General features: G+C 32.8%; 1 protein-coding gene across 3 annotated transcripts in view; it reads left to right on the forward strand.

The window, feature by feature from the left end:
* LOC128180210 (biotin--protein ligase-like) overlaps nt 1-16,710 on the forward strand; it is a 34,331-nt gene extending 17,621 nt beyond the window's left edge. For all 3 annotated transcript variants that reach the window (XM_052848131.1, XM_052848133.1, XM_052848132.1), the window contains exons 11-13: nt 10,356-10,470; nt 11,216-11,429; nt 14,299-16,710. In XM_052848131.1, the coding sequence (XP_052704091.1) occupies nt 10,356-10,470; nt 11,216-11,429; nt 14,299-14,473 (504 nt within the window). In that variant the 3' untranslated portion in view covers nt 14,474-16,710. The remainder of the gene's footprint in view (nt 1-10,355; nt 10,471-11,215; nt 11,430-14,298) is intronic.
* The last annotated feature ends 5,616 nt before the right edge of the window (nt 16,711-22,326 follow it).

The following is a 22,326-nucleotide window of genomic DNA, read 5'->3' on the forward strand; positions in this document are numbered from 1 at the left end:
ATTAGTTTTTAGATTTATTGTGATAAAAGTCTACTTTAGACTTGAACCTCTTGGATAAGATACACTTAAATTTTTAGTGTAAAAATGACAAAGTCCAAACACATTCACAAATTGACTAAGTTCAATGTAAGTACATTTTAGTTATACTGAAAAGTTTCTAAGTTCAATGTAGGTACATTTCAGTTATACTGAACATTTTCTAAGTTCAATGTAGGTACATTTCAGTTATACTGAAAAGTTTCTAAGTTCAATGTAGGTACATTTTAGTTATACTGAAAAGTTTCTAAGTTCAATGTAGGTACATTTTAGTTATACTAAGAAATTTCTAAGTTCCATGTAGGTACATTTTAGTTATAGGGCAAAAAGTTTAAGTCCAATCTAGGTACAAAAAAGTTATAACTTTTATGTGCCTAAATCTTCGGTACATAAAAGTTACACTTTAGTTACAGAAAAGTTATGACTAAGTGTAACTTTTTTTTGTATGGGTAAACTAAAAGTAATGACAAACATAAAATATCAAATACCTGTTTCTGGTTTATCTTTACCAATAATGAATCATTCAAACACTATGTAAGATTTAATTTTATTCAAACTGTACTAATAATGATACAAGTATTCAATGGTTGACCAGAGACCAACAAAACTTTCGGGAGACTTTCATTACTTGACAAAGGCATAACAACAATGATGGTATAAACAGATTTAAACTTTAATGATTTAAATTAGATTAGAAACAAGTCATTATGATTAAAAAATAAAACGAATTCTAAAAATTAAAATTTATCAAGTTTATTTAATTTAAATTATTTGATGTATTCATACGTTTTATAGATCAAATGTTTTGTAATTGTGTTAACTAAAATGACAAATAAAATCGGTCTCTGTTTTGTAGTGTATTTTGGTGGCATTAGTCCAACCCAACCCAAATTTTAATTAATAATTATAACTGTAAACAAAGGGTTTATGATTATTTTAACATAAATTTGGCAGAGTTATTAGCTAATTTTAAGTTACCAACAAATTCACTGTTATATCAACACTAGCCTTGAAGTAATAAACATCGTTTTGTACAGCATGTGGTTGCATCACCCGTATTTATAATTAATCCTTAAAGATAAGACAGGCTAGATTAATTAATCACAAGAGGCATAAACTGAGTTTGTAAAACGTCTTTAGAATTCAATAATTATCATTTTATTGCCCGTGGGGTTAATTTACACGATTATATGAACTCCGTGTACAGAGCGACTTGGACTTTTCGTGAGGAGGAAATTCCGGCGAAGTTACCGATCAAAAAATGAGTATTTCTCCCACTTCATCCTCTAGGTCCGGGTCCGTAGGACATCTGTTACTTTAACGATAGAACATTCTATCTAGGTTGGTCCTTGGGTTGTACTTAAATTAAAGTTTGTAGAATTTAAGCCTGTTAGGAAAAAGTGCTTTTACTTTTATTGATATTAATATTACAGAAAAAGTATGTGCACACGGTTTTTTTAACTGACCAGTCGGGCTAGTACACAGACATTTAACCAGACTGGACCTATCGTTTACTAGACAAAGTCGGTCGGACGTGCCTTAGTTTGATTTTGGAGATATTAAAAAAAAGTCTTGCAGTTGTTTATAGATAAATGCTTTATAATGCTGGTATTGCTACAGTATTAATTTTCACTATGTATTCTTACCAGAATTTTGCAACTTTAAATAGAGATTAGACATTCAAAACAAACTTCTAGGTCAAATCCTCTTGTCGTCTAGACTCGTCTTTTTAAATAACACTTTATTTACAATCTAATAGAAAAAACACATGAGCATCCAACAAGGCATGAGACATTGTTTACGTCGAAGTTACACATGTGCTGGAAAACAAAGCCCGGGCCCCTTTTGAAACAATGCACATCAATAAATCAAATGACCTTGCAGTGTTACAAAACTGGGATAGTCAGACATCTTAGACATTGTTTAAAAATAAAAAAATCAGCTCCTGTTCCTGGTGGAAACACCCCAAAATCAAACGGGCCATGTTTTGAGGTGAACCTTCAGTGAATTACTGTAGTGACACCTTGGTGAGATTTCCTTCCAAAAAGTGTGAAGAAGCCAATCAGAATGAGGCATGAATTATACATGAGAATAAGAAAAATTCTTTGTATTAATTTTGATTAGCCCTTAGTCAGTTAATGTATTGGAGACTGGAGGTGGGTTTCTGGCTATGTTTAAAGTGTTTGTTCAAATGTGTGCAATTTTCTTCCTGCATGCATGTCTATACTCTGGAAAAGTGTAAACGAAATTTTCTTTAAAGATTTCCACTGCCCATTGTGATAACGATTTCAGCTTATTACTTTTAAATCCTTATAACAATATATCTGCAATTTTTTTAATATACCCAAAATTTTTTAAGATAGAAAATGTTGATTTCAAATGGAATAGTTTTGTTCTACTTAATCTCTATTGCTAGGAAGATTTTCCTGTTCTATTCTCATTGCTGGTTCTGCACAATAAAGGGATGAGTGAGGTTAATTTAAGGTAACACGTCTGCTGTGAAGATAAATTTTTGAAGCTCTAAAGAGATTGGAGTTACCGTTGTTGTAAGATCTTTGCTGTTTATAAGAAGCTGAATAATATATAATACCTCTGCTGTGAAAGATGTAAAATGAATTGTGATAGCATTGAATGAATTGTATCCTGAAGGTTTATATCCAGTGATACAGCACATTTTTTTACCTGTTATATGAACACTAGGTAATCCTTGACATTTTCACTGAATATTAATATTCTTACGAAAGCGCACATCGATGCAGTTTACATGAGCAGGCACTTTAAAGACTGTTTTCCAATAAGTTTCCTTTTATAGCTTTTAGATGTACATCTTTAATTTTTTTTAATTTATTGCGTTATATTGGGAAAATTTATTGATGTCATGTCAATTTTTGTCAACAAAAGGATGGGTTTGTAAAACAGTTGAATATTTTGATACAGGTATTTTTTTTTACATAAAAAGATTTGAATATAATTTAAAAGGATTAGTTGGAAGGTAATTAGCCATCTAATATAGTGGATTTTAGCTTTTTGTTATTGAGCCCCTGTTGATCTATGGTCATTTCATACGGTACCTCCTGGGAGGCTGGCGAATTTTAGATACAGTGTATGTATGATGAGGAATTGAATATGTTCAACAATTAAGCAGAAAACTAGCGATTTCTACTGTGACATTTGCAAAATTCCTTTTAGAATATAGTTCAGTAAATTTTGCAAGTAAGAAGATGAGGGCATATGGACTACTGTTAATTTTGGAAAAAAAAATTTTAGTACACAGCAAACCTGTGCAAAATTATTACTCTAGAATTTATTGCATTCATGTATATGATTTTTTTTTATACATATATCATCTGAAATTATCAACATTATTTGAGCTAAAATACCATAACATTACTAAAGTGACATTAGTTTGTAGTTTTGAAAAAAAATCCTTATTCCATGGCCGTTTATTATGACATTTATATTTACTATTAACTTTGATAGCTGTTTAGGTTAATATACTTGTGTGGGTTCATTTATGCATGTGCATTATACAAAACAATAAAAGGAAGCTGAGCCCAACAGCTTGCTTGGATGGATTATGTCCTTCTGATTCTGTATATTGTTGAAAAACAATTTTTAATTATTACAGTAATCAGAGATCTTGGATTCTTTAGGTTAATTCACAAGTTTCTCACCTCTAACTGAAGAACAAAATCTCCTTTATTGGCAGATTATGATGTTCATTTACACATACTGGTATTCTTGTTTCTCTTCCAGGATTATCAGAGATTTTGCGCTTCATCTTCATTGATTTTTATCCTGGAATTATAAGATATAAAGAGGTGTCCTGCATTCTTATAATTTAGGAATAAAACAAATCATTGACTTTCATAAGCTGACACATGTCATAGGATAGTTTATTGATGTCAGTCGGTGCTTTTAAAAAAAAATAATAGAAATTAAGTGAAGAGAAGACCTGGGTTATTTTGCACTTTTGTTGACATAGCTTAGGTGTCTTTGATCTAAATCTGTCTCTCATGAACTCACACCTTATTAGGCGTATTTTATTACCAATAAGTATTTTCTTTTTGAGATTAGTCAATACTTTAAAAATGTTGCCCTATATATATTGATTTCATGTTCTTTTTTCCAATGTATTTATTTTGAATTACCAATCCCAAATCTTTGAAATTTAAAATATCTGTCGTGTGTGCTCTTGACTGATTTCAATTTCCTTGCTCTTTATAAATGGCAGTAATGAAGTTCTTGGTGAACTAACCAAGATAAGAAAGAAAAACTACGTGGAAATAACTAGGATATTTTTGGACCATTTCAAATTTGTTAAAAAAAATAATTACAAAATTTTAATCAAAATTCTTTGTCATGTAAAAAGCCTCGGCTAATATCAATCTACAAAGTATGAGTTTATGGTTTTAATCATCTCACGATTCTGTTTAAATGGTATTAGCAATACAGGTTATATTACACGGAAAGTCAGAGAAAAAAGGGCTTTCTTTAAAATTCCTTCAAGAAATTCCAATGTTTTTGGCACTTTATTTGATCATTTTCAATGTATGCTGTCACTGAGATGTGAAGAAGAAGAAGATATATTACATGTAATATGTGTAAGAATATTGCAAAGGTGGCAAACATGCTTTTCTAATACAGATAATTGATTAGTTTTCCATTTCAATTTGATTTAGTGCAGAAAGATTTGTTCAATGCTAAATATTAAAATTTTGAGAAAAAAAATTAAGGGAAGAGTTGAATGACCAAATTATTGGCATTTTAGGTGTTGCAATTAAATTCCTTAAATGAAAATTATTTGGCCTAATTAACTGTCTATATTTTATTTTATTACTATTTTATTATATTTGAAATTGTACTTTCATCTTTCTCTCTTATCAGCTATCACACACCATCAAAACATATATTTCACACACCATCCAAACATATATATCACACACCATCCGAACATATATCACACACCATCCAAACATATATATCACACACCACCCAAACATATATATCACACACCATCCAAACATATATATCACACACCATCCAAACATATATATCACACACCATCCAAACACATATATCACACACCATCCAAACACATATATCACACACCATCCAAACATATATATCACACACCACCCAAACATATATATCACACACCATCCAAACATATATATCACACACCATCCAAACATATATATCACACACCATCCAAACATATATATCACACACCATCCAAACATATATATCACACACCATCCAAACATATATATCACACACCATCCAAACATATATATCACACACCATCCAAACATATATATCACACACCATCCAAACATATATATCACACACCATCCAAACATATATATCACACACCACCCAAACATATATATCACACACCACCCAAACATATATATCACACACCACCCAAACATATATCACACACCATCCAAACATATATATCACACACCATCCAAACATATATATCACACACCATCCAAACATATATATCACACACCACCCAAACATATATATCACACACCACCCAAACATATATCACACACCACCCAAACATATATATCACACACCATCCAAACATATATATCACACACCATCCAAACATATATATCACACACCATCCAAACATATATATCACACACCATCCAAACATATATATCACACGCCATCCAAACATATATATCACACACCACCTATACATATATATCACACACCACCCAAACATATATATCACACACCACCCAAAAATATCTCACACCATCCAAACATATATATCACACACCACCCAAACATATATCACACACCATCCAAACATATATATCACACACCACCCAAACATATATATCACACACCACCCAAACATATATATCACACACCATCCAAACATATATCACACACCATCCAAACATAAATATCACACACCATCCAAACCTATATATCACACACCATCCAAACATATATATCACACACCATCCGAACATATATCACACACCATCCAAACATATATATCACACACCACCCAAACATATATATCACACACCACCCAAACATATATATCACACACCATCCAAACATATATATCACACACCACCCAAACATATATATCACACACCATCCAAACATATATATCACACACCATCCAAACATATATATCACACACCACCCAAACATATATATCACACCATCCAAACATATATATCACACACCATCCAAACATATATATCACACACCATCCAAACATATATATCACACACCACCCAAACATATATATCACACACCATCCAAACATATATATCACACACCATCCAAACACATATATCACACACCATCCAAACACATATATCACACACCATCCAAACATATATATCACACACCACCCAAACATATATATCACACACCATCCAAACATATATATCACACACCATCCAAACATATATATCACACACCACCCAAACATATATATCACACATCATCCAAACATATATATCACACACCATCCACACATATATATCACACACCACCCAAACATATATATCACACACCATCCAAACATATATATCACACACCATCCAAACATATATATCACACACCATCCAAACATATATATCACACACCACCCAAACATATATATCACACACCATCCAAACATATATATCACACACCACCCAAACATATATATCACACACCACCCAAACATATATATCACACACCACCCAAACATATATCACACACCATCCAAACATATATATCACACACCACCCAAACATATATATCACACACCATCCAAACATATATATCACACACCATCCAAACATATATATCACACACCATCCAAACATATATATCACACCATCCAAACATATATATCACACACCATCCAAACATATATATCACACGCCATCCAAACATATATATCACACACCACCTATACATATATATCACACACCACCCAAACATATATATCACACACCATCCAAACATATATATCACACACCATCAAAACATATATATCACACACCACCCAAACATATATATCACACACCATCCAAACATATATATCACACACCATCCAAACATATATCACACACCACCCAAACATACCGGTATATATCACACACCACCCAAACATATATCACACACCATCCAAACATATATATCACACACCATCCAAATATATATATCACACACCATCCAAACATATATATCACACACCATCCAAACATATATATCACACACCATCCAAACATATATCACACACCACCCAAACATACCGGTATATATCACACACCATCCAAACATATATATCACACACCATCCAAACATATATATCACACACCATCCAAACATATATATCACACACCATCCAAACATATATATCACACACCATCCAAACATATATATCACACACCACCCAAACATACCGGTATATATCACACACCATCCAAACATATATATCACACACCACCCAAACATATATATCACACACCATCCAAACATATATCACACACCATCCAAACATATATATCACACACCATCCAAACATATAGCACACACCATCCAAACATATATATCACACACCATCCAAACCTATATATCACACACCATCCAAATATATCACACACCATCCAAACATATATATCACACACCATCCAAACATATATATCACACACCACCCAAACATACCGGTATATATCACACACCACCCAAACATATATATCACACACCATCTAAACATATATATCACACACCATCCAAACATATATATCACACACCACCCAAACATATAGCACACACCATCCAAACATATATCTCACACACCATCCAAACATATATATCACACACCATCCAAACATATATCTCACACCATCCAAATATATATATCACACACCATCCAAACATATATATCACACACCACCCAAACATATATCACACACCACCCAAACATACCGGTATATATCACACACCACCCAAACATATATATCACACACCACCCAAACATATATATCACACACCATCCAAACATATATCACACACCATCCAAACATATATCACACACCATCCAAACATGTATACCACACACCATCCAAACATATATCACACACCATTTAAATATATATATCACACACCATCCAAACACATATATCACACACCATCCAAACATATATCTCACACCATCCAAATATATATATCACACACCATCCAAACATATATATCACACACCATCCAAACCAGGCTTGGGGTAATGCTAAATGTAATGGTAATGCATTGCAATGCATTACATTTTTTCAAAGTAATGCTTGTAATGTGTAATGCCACAGAATTAGAATTACAAGTAATGGTAATGTAATGAATTACTTTAAAAAATCTAGTGTAATGCTGGCATTACATGGCATTACTTTGCATTACTATGCTTATTTATGCATGTTCACTTTAAGAAATGTGATGAATAAATGAATAGCTGAAATTGAATTTGATTAACTTTATTATAAAGACACATCATAGATGTATCTTTATTTTAGCACTTATAAAGTGCTAAACACCCCAATCCCCTTCCCTATGCCATGTCCCAATAGAATAGGGGACAGACATGCACCTTTAAGGGCAAAATGAATGCAATGTCCACTGCAAATCAAAATCACTTCCAATATACAATGTAATAACCCATTTGAAAATAATTTCTCTCTCTCTCTCTCTCTCTCTCTCTCTCTCTCTCTCTCTCTCTCTCTCTCTCTCTCTCTGTTGTATGCATGTATATTAAGTACATTAGTTTGGACTGATAGAAAATACAAGATTCATGCATTTTTTCTATTTTTTCACTTGATATATCCTACGATAAAGATTGTCAAACAATCTTTCAGTCCCAGCTTCCACTGCACCTGTAGAACGTTTATTTAGTATAGCTGGGAAGATTTTCAAACTAATAGGATGCAGTTAAAAGATGAACCTTTGAAACTTTGATCATAAAGTGCAACAGCAATCTTTTGTCTTATAGTGTCCTCAGCATAAAGAAATTCGATTAAAATTTATTAAGAAATATAACTTGGAAAAACCCTCTGTCTATAAATTAATACAATTAAGTGTCCAAAATTATAAAGATTTGGGGAAATATCCCTATTTAGCTTTTTAATAACCGCAACATTATTCCATAAATTGTTTTCTATTATGCACAAATTCAGTGTCTCTATATCATATCTGATATTGTATCATGCCAAATGTCTATAAATGTCTTTTTACTTATGTAATATGTTGTTCATAATGCCACAAGATTATTATATATTGAGGAAATAAAGAATGACTCTTGTATATATAGTCATTGAATTTGAACCTGATACTGAACATGAACCTGTAGATATGTTAAAGAGTGTTTTTATATTTGAAACATTTGCAAAAACTCTTTATTAGCTTTACTTCTTTAAAACAAAGTAATGGTAATGGTAATGCATTACTTTACTCATGTAATGGTAATGTAATGCATTACTTCAAGAAAATCAAGTAATGGTAATGGTAATTTAATGCCCAAATTCATGAGGTAATGGTAATGTAATGCATTACTTTACAATGTAATTCGCCCCAAGCCTGATCCAAACATATATATCACACACCACCCAAACATATATATCACACACCATCCAAACATATATATCACACACCACCCAAACATATATATCACACACCATCCAAACATGTATATCACACACCATCCAAACATATATATCACACACCATCCAAACATATATCACACACCATCCAAACATATATCACACACCATCCAAACATATATATCACACACCATCCAAACATGTATATCACACACCATCCAAACATATATATCACACACCATCCAAACATATATATCACACACCACCCAAACATACCGGTATATATCACACACCACCCAAACATATATATCACACACCATCCAAACATATATATCACACACCATCCAAACATATATCACACACCATCCAAACTAAGCATTTGCATTTGTCAAAACAAAAGAAACTTTAGAGAATTTTCTTAATAATTTAACACTGCCATATATTATGATCAAGATTAATATCTTTAAAGTCTGATTTTACATCTTCCATTGTGTGATTGAGTAATCACGTTGTGCATTGTATATCAGACAGTCAGCTTTTTTTCTAAACTGGTTCGTGCATTTTATTGCCATGTGTAATTCTGATAGTTTATATAATATAGCTCTGCAGGAACATTTCAGTTTACAGCTGAGAAATTTCCACTCTTTCGTGCAACTTAATAGATTCAACTGTTACACGGTGTGTTGTAATTTTGCCTTTCAGAATGTTGACTTGCGATTGAAGTGGCCCAATGACATTTACTACAGTGACAAGATGAAGCTAGGTGGGGTCGTCGTCAAGTCTTCTTTGATGGGAGGTGCCTGTGATGCCATAATTGGTAAGTTCCAAAAGAGGGCTCAATATTGATCCCATTGAAGTCTGGTCCCAGACTGCTGGAGCTGAATCCAATTGAAGTCAGCACTCAAAGAAATCACTGGGTTTTATTTGAGACGAAAAGAGTTTTTATCATAACTACCGTAGGTCATTATGTATTTTAGATTTGATTGATATTATTTGAGACAAAACGGGTCAAAGAACTACTAGGTCATTATTTCATCGATTTATTTTTTTATTCGATAAATGCTGTTGCAAAGTCAATTTGTTAGCATATTATTACATTTTTTGAGCTTTGATATTATAATGCAAAGCACTTTGGAACCATTCTTGATTACATTGTAAATTCAGGTTCTTTTTAAATACATTGTACTTGCTCAGTGTATATTATACAGAAAATGTTAGCTGATCTGGTTACTTTTTAAAGCTTTACCATATTTGTTCCTAAACTGAATATTGATCAAGAATCAGTGCATATTATACATGTATCTATACCAGATTACATTTTTATTACCAAATTACATTTTTATACCAGATAACATTTTTATTACCAGATTACATTTTGATCACAGATTACATTTTATCACCAGATTACATTTTTATATCCAAATTATATTTTAATACCAGATTACAATTTATTACCAGATTACATTTTTATTACCAAATTACATTTTGATACCAGCTTACATTTTATTACCAGATTACATTTCATTACCAGATTACTTTGTTGATGAAATATATAATTGCAGGTTGTGGTTTCAATGTGAGTAACACTAACCCCACCATCTGTATCAATGACATCATCAAGCAGTACAACAAGGAGCACAACACCTCTCTCCCAATGCTGACCAAGGAAAAACTGCTGGCTCGAACTGTTAACTTGATTGAAGAATTTATCAAAGATTTCCAACTCAATGGCCGCACAGGGTTTTGCAAGAAATATTATCAGAGATGGCTACATGGGTAAGAATCTGTTGAGGTTTTTTTTCTGATGTATACTTGTAGCAATTTAAACATGTAGAAAAAAATATTATTAATTGAAACTTTTGAACCAAGATAAGCAGTTAACTCCATTGGTTGTCTTTAGAAGGCCAAAGCTAACATATTTTATTTCTTGATGACAAAATTTAGTTTTTGAACCTTGATGTACCATAAAAAATGATATTATGGTATAAATTGGGTTGCTTTCCAAAAAACATTTTTTGAAAATTACCACAATAATGGAATTTATCTAGACCAAAAAGTTAAATGTTTGTCTGTCTTACATGTGACAGCCAGACTGGTCTTAGTTTTCAGTTGGTAGAGCTCTTGACTAGAGATACAGCAGGCCTAGGATGAATCCTGATCTAGTCCATTATTATTTCTTGCATCCTGTCACCACGGTACATTAAGTGCTGTGACCAATCCCTGGATTTGAAATGTTAAACCCTACAAGGGGGAGACCTTTGACCTTGGGCCTGCCAAAATCATTTCATGTTGAAGAGAATTAACACATGGCTGGGTTTATCACACAAAATGCTGAGTGGAAAAAGTCAATGTCAACTATTGAAAAATCCAGTACATTATGAAATAGGGGTGTACATATGTATGTGTATTTTCTAACAGATCAAAGTTTGTTACATAAGTAAGTTGCATAAATCTGATATAATTGTTGAACAAACTACACTTAAAACAGTTTTAGAAGAATACTGATATTTTTGGAGAAACCATTAATACATCAAAGTATTGAAGGAATTTAAGTTTTTTAAAATTTGATAAATTGATTCAGTCTATTGCAAATGACATTGGATTGGATTGTTAACCATTTCATCATATTCATGTTTTATTGTAGTCGAATGTTTTACGTTTAATTTTCACTTGATAATGCATACATGCAAAACTGTATGCACTTACACAAATTAATGTTTACATGTGATTCATATTACAATCTTGCCACATGCACTTTACAACTCCATCCTATCAAAATTCTAAAATGTTATTAAAAAAAAAATAAATCAAAGCATTGGTATTACTTATTCATATCAAAATTTTGTTGGGATGATATTTAACAGTTTTCTGATGATCATGGCATTACATATACATGTATCTGCAATTGCTGTGCAGGCATACCGTGTAAATCGCTGGTTCAAATAACTCCTACTACAGTTTTCAAGATTGGAAGTTATTTGCATTTCAATTGTTCAAATACGCACCATAGGGATAACCTTCATATTCTGATTTGTTTTTATTGACAAATAGCTATTTTCAGACAAAGATCATGAGTTTTAATACGATCCCAATACTCTCATTTAGAATTTGAAACACAACATCTTGACTTTGCTGTTTCCTGCATGTCACTTTTTTTTTTTCAAAATTGCTTATCTTAAAGGAATTTTAACTTTCTAGGAATCATAAATGTTTTTTTGTTTTCTAGGAAAAACCAATGTTTCATTAATTAAACGTGTTTTTTTCAAGTCTGATTATTAAATGAGAGGAAAAAATTAGCTCATTCAAAGCAATTTTTAAAATATTTTACATATTAAGAAAATTAAGGTGTAAAGAAAATTGGAACATTTAAATTTTATCTTGATTTAATTTCTAAAATATGTAAAATTTAATGATATTCTGACACAATATAAATGTACTGCCAGTGAGAGCAAAAATGTTTGATAAATGGATTGAAAATGTTCCCCCTTTGGAAAAAACAACCCAATCTACCATACCTGTAACAATATTCTGATTTTTAGAAGCCAAAATAGAATCTTAAAAGGATTATGTTTATTTACTCAGGGTTTAAGATTTCAATAAAATATTTTTACATTAAGTTCAATACCTGAGGTCAAAATTTGTTTTAAAAACACAAAATAACAATGTAATAACAAATATCAATATTGATATCCATGTTTTGTTTATTTGAGGAAGATATGCTGCGACAAAGGTGGATTAAAATTGAAACAGAGGAAATTTGGACTAATTTGTTCATTTTTCTTATTTTCTCTCAAAAACTTACTGTAGCAATGTATATTGCAAAAGTTAAGTTTCTGTAAGTTTTTTTTTTTTTTTTTTTTTTTTTAATATCATTTTACATTTTTTATGATTGTATTATCTTGTGTATCATTTTAAATCACAGTGGCTGGCTCGCGATGGGAAAAATTTCTAAAATACATAAAATTAATTCCAGATAGATTATCTTGAAAATTTGATCATTGACCTTATTTAATGTTAATGTCAACAGAATACAAACAACAGAAATATTTTTATGCAATTAATGGTTTGGAGCCCTTATTAGTCAGTTTTTTGTAAAACTCTATCAAAAATGCTTGGGTAGAACTTTGAAAATTGATAAAGGAAATTTGGACCAAATTCAATTTAAATTATGAGCTTCAAACGATTCATTCAAAAATGAATTTAGTAAAGGTATTCATATTTTATCATTTCCCAACCAATTAACTGTTTTATTATTTCTAATAATTGCAAAATAAGGAAAACCTTGGAAAGGGTGGACAATTTTTTCAATAAACATTCAGAGGTCATTAGCATAAAAAGTAAGTCATTGACCTAGTTATTTGAAAGTGAAAAATAGCACCACAATACTAGGGCTACAATGCACAATGAGTAGTTTTTCGCTCCTATTAGTGGATATTTTTTTCTTCCACTGAGTAAACATAATCTTTAATCCTGAAATTGGCAGGTTACTCTTTTTTATCCACAATTGCGTGTGAAAGGGTGAATTTTAAAACAGGTAATTTTTTCAAAACCATGATTAGGCGTAATTGCAAAAGGGTTAATAACATGCCCATATTTAGTAATCATTTGACTTATTTTTATCGAATCCCGCTCTTTGGTTTTGTAGAAACCATCAAGTACAACTGGACACTGAGGGAGACCAAGTTTTCACTGTCCAGGGGGTGGATGAGTATGGATACCTGGAGATCAAATCAAAAGATGGGGGCAAAACCATCAGTGTGCAGCCAGACGGAAACAGTTACGATATGATGAGGAACTTGATTCACATGAAGACACACTGAGGGTCCGCTCCAGTCGGAGATTTACCTGGATACCTGTGCAGCAAATCCAGCCCTAGATATACCTGTGTACCCGTGTATTGAACAGGCTAGCTAGACTGTTTGTTAGCAGATCAAGAGTGGAAAATAGATCCATGAACATCATCATCGTCATACTCATCACTAAAAGATGTCTGTTAATAGCGATCTAGAGTGTAAAATGACCCATTATCATCCTCATCATTGTTTTCATTGGTGGAAAATATCTTTTAGCAGAGTCAGTTGGTTAATTTATTCAATATCATCATCCTCATTCTCACCAGCGGAAATTGGCCAGGATGTACAGGTTGATCATTTCACAGGAAATTTTATGTAATTGTTATTGGAAAACATGAGGAATATGAACAAACATTTCATTTCCTTAATCTTGAACATAAATGTTTATACTAGTACAGTCAAACTTCGTCATCTTGAACTGGATGGGACTATTTTAAAATTTTGAGATATCCAAGTATTCGAGATATTGAGGGTAAAATACTTTTAAAAAATAAGTGGTTGGGACTTACAAATCACTTCGACATATACATTGTATTCGAGATATCAGTGTTCGAGATATCGAAGTTCAACTGTATAGTAATGAATTTCATAGCACATTGGTCTGTCTAACTTTTTGGGAGTAAATTTTACTGAAGAGTTGGTTTTCTCAAAATTCACCAAATTTCCAAGCCATGACCTTAAAAAAATTGCTCAGGAATGTTTATATATGTCTCAAGAGACTTAGAGATCCCATTACTTGTAACACCAAGCATCCGTCAATTTCTTTCAAAGTGCACCAAGTGTTTGTTTTTCTACATATAAATTCTTGTGATAACCTACACCTTGTCTACACCATATAGATAGAGTAGTGACAAGTCAGAAAATGGAATCATTTAAAGTATTGTAGAAGTCGTGTATTATTTACATTGTTATATGTTGTGCCATATTTCATGTTTACACCTATTTATACGTCTATATATGCTCAGATTTTTTTCCAACGCAAACTCGTACAGCACACTGATTTGCTATGTCATGTTGTTTATTAATTTTGTTAGTCTAGTATTTCATCCATAGATCCCTTGAAATGCGTCAGGATATAAGATCATAGGATTATTAATATTGGTCTTCATTAGAAAAAAATAAAGAACTTTTTTTCCGAAATGGAGATTTTTTTTTATTATTAATTTTCAATTAGTAAAACTTCAAGTTTGAAAAGTATCAAAAAAATTCCCTCCCTCCTACCTGGGACTAAAAACCTTCAGGAAGTAATTCTAAACAAACATTTTTTAAAGGATGGTCTTACTTTTTCCACCATATTTCTTTTCAGTTTGAAATTATGGAAAGCTGTTTTCTTTTAGCCACTTTACCATCGAGGTGAATATCACAGAAGTTAAATGAATCCTAGTCCTAAATTTCCCTTTTTCGCGATTTTTAAATCTAATACTCTTTATTTGACATTAGTCAATGTGATGCTGATAGATATTTTCTTGATTTTTTTTGCCAGTGTAGCATTTTAGCATTTTGAAAGGGAAATCTAGCAGATAAAAATCAAAAATGCTTAAAAGCATCAATCTTCTAAATGTAACTTACAAAAGTTTATAACCATCTCCATTTTGAATGTAACTTACAAAAGTTTATAACCATTTCCACTCAGAATGTATCTTACAAATGCTTAAAAGCATCTCTCTTCTAATTGTATCTACAAAGCCTCAAAGATGGACAGTTTATATTTCGTGACCTTAAAGGTTAAGGTTAAATGTTAATGAGGACACTCAAAGGTCAGAATTGATTTTGACAGTCTTATCACGTACACTTCAATATGACCACCTTTGAAGGCAGGTAATGTGTAGAAAACTTGTTTTGTAACATGTATTATGGCAGATAATGTGTAGAAAACGTGTTTTGTAACATGCATTATTTTATTGAAGTGAGCTCCCAAAGTTGAGATGACAGTACATGTACCACTGTCAAAGGATATAGTGTTATCCAAGAAAAAAAATATATTGTGAAGAAATTTATGAAACAGGTTGTTTTTCCAAGGATTTTCTGTTTAAACATTCATTAGGAAGTTTTTGTTCCAAGTTATCCATATAGTTTGATTTACATTGTTATCGTTTTGCATATATACATGTATTATAGCTTTTAAAAAGTGAGAAGTTTTATTGAACTGTATAATGACCCCGAGATGAACACTGTCCCATCAGATTGCAAAATCACCTTCCAGTGTTTTTAGCTCACCTGAGCCAAAGGCTCAAGTGAGCTTTTCTGATCACAATTTGTCCGTTGTCTGTCGTTGTCGTCGTTGTCGTTGTCGTTGTTGTCGTTGTTAACTTTTCACATTTTCATCTTCTTCTCAAGAACCACTGGACAGATTTCAACCAAATTTGGCACAAAGCACCACTAGGTGAAGGGGATTCAAGTTTGTTCAAATGAAGTGCCACGCCCTTTTTAAAGGGGAGATAATTGAGAATTATTAAAAATTTGTTGGTATTTTTCAAAAATCTTCTTCTCAAAAACTATTCAGCCGGAAAAGCTTAAACTTGTGTGGAGGCATCCTCAGGTAGTGTAGATTCATGTTTGTTCAAATCATGGTCCCCAGGGGTAGGGAGGGGCCACAAGAGGGGGATCAAGTTTTACATAGGAATATATAGAGAAAATCTTTAAAAATCATTTTCTCAAAAACTATCAGGCCAGAAAAGCTCAAATTTAAATGGGAGCATCCTCAGGTAGTGTAGATTCAAGGTTGTTCAAATCATGGTTCCCGGGGGTAGGGTGGGGCCACAATTGGGGGATCAAGTTTTACATAGGAATATATGGAGAAAATCTTTAAAAATCTTTTTCTAAAAAACTATTAGGCCAGAAAAGCTCAAATTTAAATGGAAGCATCCTCAGGAAGTGTAGATTCAAAATTGTTCAAATCATGGTCCCCGGGGGTAGGGTGGGGCCACAATTGGGGGATCAAGTTTTACATAGGAATATATAGAGAAAATCTTTAAAAACTTCTTCTCAAAAACTATCAGGCCAGAAAAGCTCAAATTAAAATGGGAGCATCCTCAGGTAGTGTAGATTCAAGTTTGTTTAAATCATGGTTCCCGGGGGTAGGATGGGGCCACAATTGGGGGATCAAGTTTTACATAGGAATATATAAAGAAAATCTTTAAAAATCTTCTTCTCAAAAACTACTAGGCCAGGAAAGCTCAACTTTGAGTGGAAGAATCGGCAGGTAGTGTAGATTCAAGTTTGTTTAAATCATGGTCCCCGGGGGTAGGGTGTGGCCACAATAGGGGGATCATGTTTTAAATAGGAATATATAGAGAAAATCTTTAAATCCTCTTCTCAAAAACTATTTGGCCAAAAAAGCTCAAATTAAAATGGAAGCATCCTCAGGTAGTGTAGATTTAAGTCTGTTCAAATCATGATCCCCGGGGGTAGGCTGGGGCCACAATTGGGGGATCAATTTTTACATAAGAGTATATAGAGAAAATCTTTTAACAATTTCATTTAATAACTATTTGGCCAAAAAATCTCAAATTGGCATGTAACCATCCTCAGATAATGTAGATTCAAGTTTGTTCAAATCATTGTCCCTGGGGGTAGGGCGGGGCCACAATGGGGGATACATTTTTATATATAGAGAAAATCTTTAAAAGTCTTCTCAAATTTGAGTGGAGGCATCCCCAGATCATATAGATTCAAGTTTGTTTAAATAATAGTCAAATGGTAGGGTGAGGCCACGATGGGGGATGAAATTTTACTGTATTTAGAGCAAATCTTTAAAAATCTTCTTTTTAAAGACTATTTGGCCAGAAAAGCTTAAACTTGTGTAGAGGCATCCTCAGGTAGTGTAAATTCAAGTTTGCAAAATCACTAGTGGTAGGGCGGGACCGTGATGGCGGTTTGAATTTTTACATAGGAATATATAGAGAAAATCTTTAAAAATATTCTGGGAAAGTTTTTGGTCCAAAACTCAGTACTTAGTGTGAAAGCACAGGTTATGAGATTAAAGGTAGATTTAAGTTTGATGAAACCATGATTCCTTAGAGAATAGTGGGGCCACGAAATGGAGGGGGGGGTATATAGGAATAGAGAAAAATCTTAGAGGTACAACAACAAAAGGGGCTTGGTATTTACCAAAAAATAAGAGGTGGATAAAAATTGGCAGATTTTCAATATTTTTTAGCAAGATCTACTGTACTCAGTTGTCAAGATATTTTGATACTGTACTGCTAATTTGATCAGAATTAAGGCAATTGTTGCTCAGGTGAGCGATGTGGCCCCTGGGCCTCTTGTTGTGTGAATATATTTTTTTTTTACAAGGAGCAAATCATATCTCTCTCTCTCGATCCGTCTCTTTTTTATTTTTTAAAGAAATTGTTCGTTCTAACTAGGTCTTGTGTAAAACGTTTCAATTAGGAAGGTCACATAGAACATTCAAATTGAGTTTCACATCCTTTAAGTTCAGGTACATATACTCCTGTGTATGGGATTGCCAAGATAAATTACAAGATCTCTGGCACATAGAAGCTTGAACCAATAAAAAAAAACCAACCAATTTTGTCTTTCATTGGGATATGTTACAAAAAAATGGCTGATCGTTACTATTTGTTCTGTGTTGTTTTAATAAGCAGATGCACAAGAAAAGAACTGAGATTTAGAGCCACCGTATTAATAAACCTTGAGTACTTTAAACTGCTGAAGGCATGTCGCATACATTTTGTAATTTATATATTGTTCATCCTTGAATAAGTGCTTTTGTGTGTTGTGCAATAAATATTTTTTTTCGCGTTGGTAGTTTTGTTACCAAGCAATTGCTGTTGGAATGTAGAAAATAGAGTCAATAAATAGATGCACCAGATATTACATGATTTCGTCGTTTATGTTATTTTTTAAAAAAATCTCTTGTAAATCAACGCAAAAGTGTGAGTTACTGTTTTAGAAGTGTTTCGTTCTTGGAAATCGTATGAATTTTACAAGATGACACCACACATCGGAAGATTTCTGCTTTTATCCACTATTATCCACGCTTTGCTTGTGGATAAGAAATACAGTTCAACCGTTTAAAAACAAAAAACAAAATACCAGAATGCAAATTCTACGATGAAGAAACCCCTGAATATAATAAAAATTCAACTGGCAACATTATTGGTTTGTGTGGAAAATATAATATCCTGTACGTTTGGTAGAATTCAGATTAAATGCTGTATGTTCTACCATAAATAGATTTAATTAGTGAACATGTATTAACAGACAAAAGCTGCAGACCTGGTTATTCTAATTTAAGATATTTGTTGCTGACGTCCATTTCATCCAAACGCCTTTCCACCGGCCGCAAGATTCCATGTAATCTGCACCGCGAGGGAACCAAAAAATGACTGATTAAACTAATACATGTTATAGTTACGTTTGTACTTTGATAACGTTAAAATTGGATTGTCTTTTAATCGGCCCCCTGAAGTAATTAACCTTTGATAACGGACTAACTAATTACTGTGTGGTTGTTGATTGCCCATACGGGGATTACTCTTTATTTGTACAGGTAATATGGTTCTCTGTGGCAATTTACAGGATCGGCCACATTTGGAGTACTGAATGAAAAAAGGATGACAAAAGATTATAATACGTCACGTAACGCGCAGACGTTCACGTCAGTACATGTATAAGTTATTTTGATTGGTTCAAATTGATCTCACATGAGATTATGTGACTTTGAAATAAGATAGTTGTAGCACTACCGTTAAAATTAATTTTTTTTTTTGTTAGATTAAGTTATATACCGAGAACAGAAATGTTTGACTAATTCGCCCCTGGTAAAAATGGGGGTCAGTTGCCAAGACAGTTTTAACACTTTAAGCAGGGATGTACATGGCTATACGCCTGTCAGGAACGTTCCTGCTGCTACTTTAAAAGTTGTGAAAAGCGGTTAACAGCATTGATAAGATGTAGGACAAATAAGCCATTGTTAAAAATAAATTTTCAGAATCCAGATTGCTATACTATGTAATCGTTTTGCACATGAATTGTAAATACTAGTAAATTGCCATCGAACTATGTAGGACCGTAAAAATATCCAGAAACAAAGAAAAACCAAGGTTTATTTATTGCTTCTTAAAGTAATCTTCCGTTTATATGCAACATGACAATTGTTCGCCCCTCCATTTCATTCAAAGGTCTACAATTCTTTGGTTCTACACAGACCATTAAAAAGAAATTTTTTTCTTCAATTTTTCACTTGGTCTCAAAAAGTGAGGGGGGGGGAGCAGTTTCTTGACAATTTACTTTTTATATGTAAATTTAAGAAAAATCTTTGCTGCGACAAAAAGTAGGGAGGGGGGCAGGCCCCCTGCCCCCCTTTCCCTCCTGATGCTACTTGCCTGATAATGGCCAGCCAATCACTGGTGATACAAATTGAAGCTGGACAACACCAAATAACTAATTAGGTCAGAGATGAGATGAAATCTGTTGAAAATGCAACATCGTGATTTTGGATATACTAACATTGAATCAACTGATCAAATTCCAGTGCACCGCCTTTGGCGATTGCGTTGCATTTTCACACCACACATGAAGCAAATGACAACATGGAATCTGAGATAAAATGACTAAAAAAATTAAAGAAAAAAAATCCAGTATGAAATTATAGATATAAAAAATTATACTAAGTACATCATAGTTTTGTTAAAAACGTATTTTTTTCTCGCGTTCCTAACATTTTTATGATGATTTTGAATTCTTGATATTTCGACACCTCCGGTTCTCTTTCCAAAGTTTTTTTTATGTTACGTCCATTTGATATCATACACTATACGATTTTTTTTTGCATGCTTTTATGTATATTACAGTTTAGTATAGTAAGTTTCGTGATTTTATCATTTTAAATCTCGGTTGAGATTTGGCGCGGCTTGATGACTTCTTCACCAAAACTGAAGTAGTCGTTCTACTTAAAAAAGCAATGTATTTTAATCTATAAAAAATTTGAAAATATAGACATATTTGTGGGAAGACAATGTCCTTATTAAAGACTTAGAATAACAGAATACAAGGATCAATGAATACGGCAAAAACAAAATGTAGAATTGAAAAAGTAATGGGATGGTCAAACGGGTTTGAAAATTATGTTCCAATTAATATATCTTATAATTAGTAAAATGGACACTTTGCTAACCCCCCCCCCCCCCCCCGGCACCATTGCGTCCCCAACGCCCACAAAACGTGCCTGTAAGGGTGCTGTTCAGTGCAAACAGGAATAAATAAACTCATGATCAGATAAAGTGGAATTCTTGTCCATTTCCAGAACAGCAAGAGGTCGATGATCTATTGGGATGTACATGTTATTGCGGCCAATATTGTGACAGGAATGTGAAAATTTTCTCAGAGTAATTTAGAAAATTGTCGTTTCGCAATATTCTCGGTCATTATTACTCACAGAGGGATCAGGAACCTACAGATTTTAGCTTTGGCAGAATGATGCTTTATTGAAGGGCAAAACACAGAATTAATCGCTTAAATGTCATGTAAAATTTGATGGAAGATGTTCATTAATGGTTTCTAAAAGAAACATGCTTATGGCAGACGAGAACCCAATGGACTTATTGCATTTAATCACCAGAATAAGAAATCAGAGAGAGAGATCACGCCTAGGGTTTGCAAGGGTCGTAATGAGCTCTAGAATGGAGACTAACGAGCTTCCAACGTACTTTCATTATTACAAAAATTTTATTTTCACAAAACGAAATAATTACAGATGGCTTTTATATTCATAAGGAGGGGACAGGTAATGATTATTTTTCTATACTCAAAGCCCCGCTTTGGGGAAACGTCTCAAAAGCTTGATTGAAACGCAT

This window comes from Crassostrea angulata, chromosome 4 (genome assembly GCF_025612915.1).
Source record: "Crassostrea angulata isolate pt1a10 chromosome 4, ASM2561291v2, whole genome shotgun sequence".
NCBI lineage: Eukaryota > Metazoa > Mollusca > Bivalvia > Ostreida > Ostreidae > Magallana > Magallana angulata.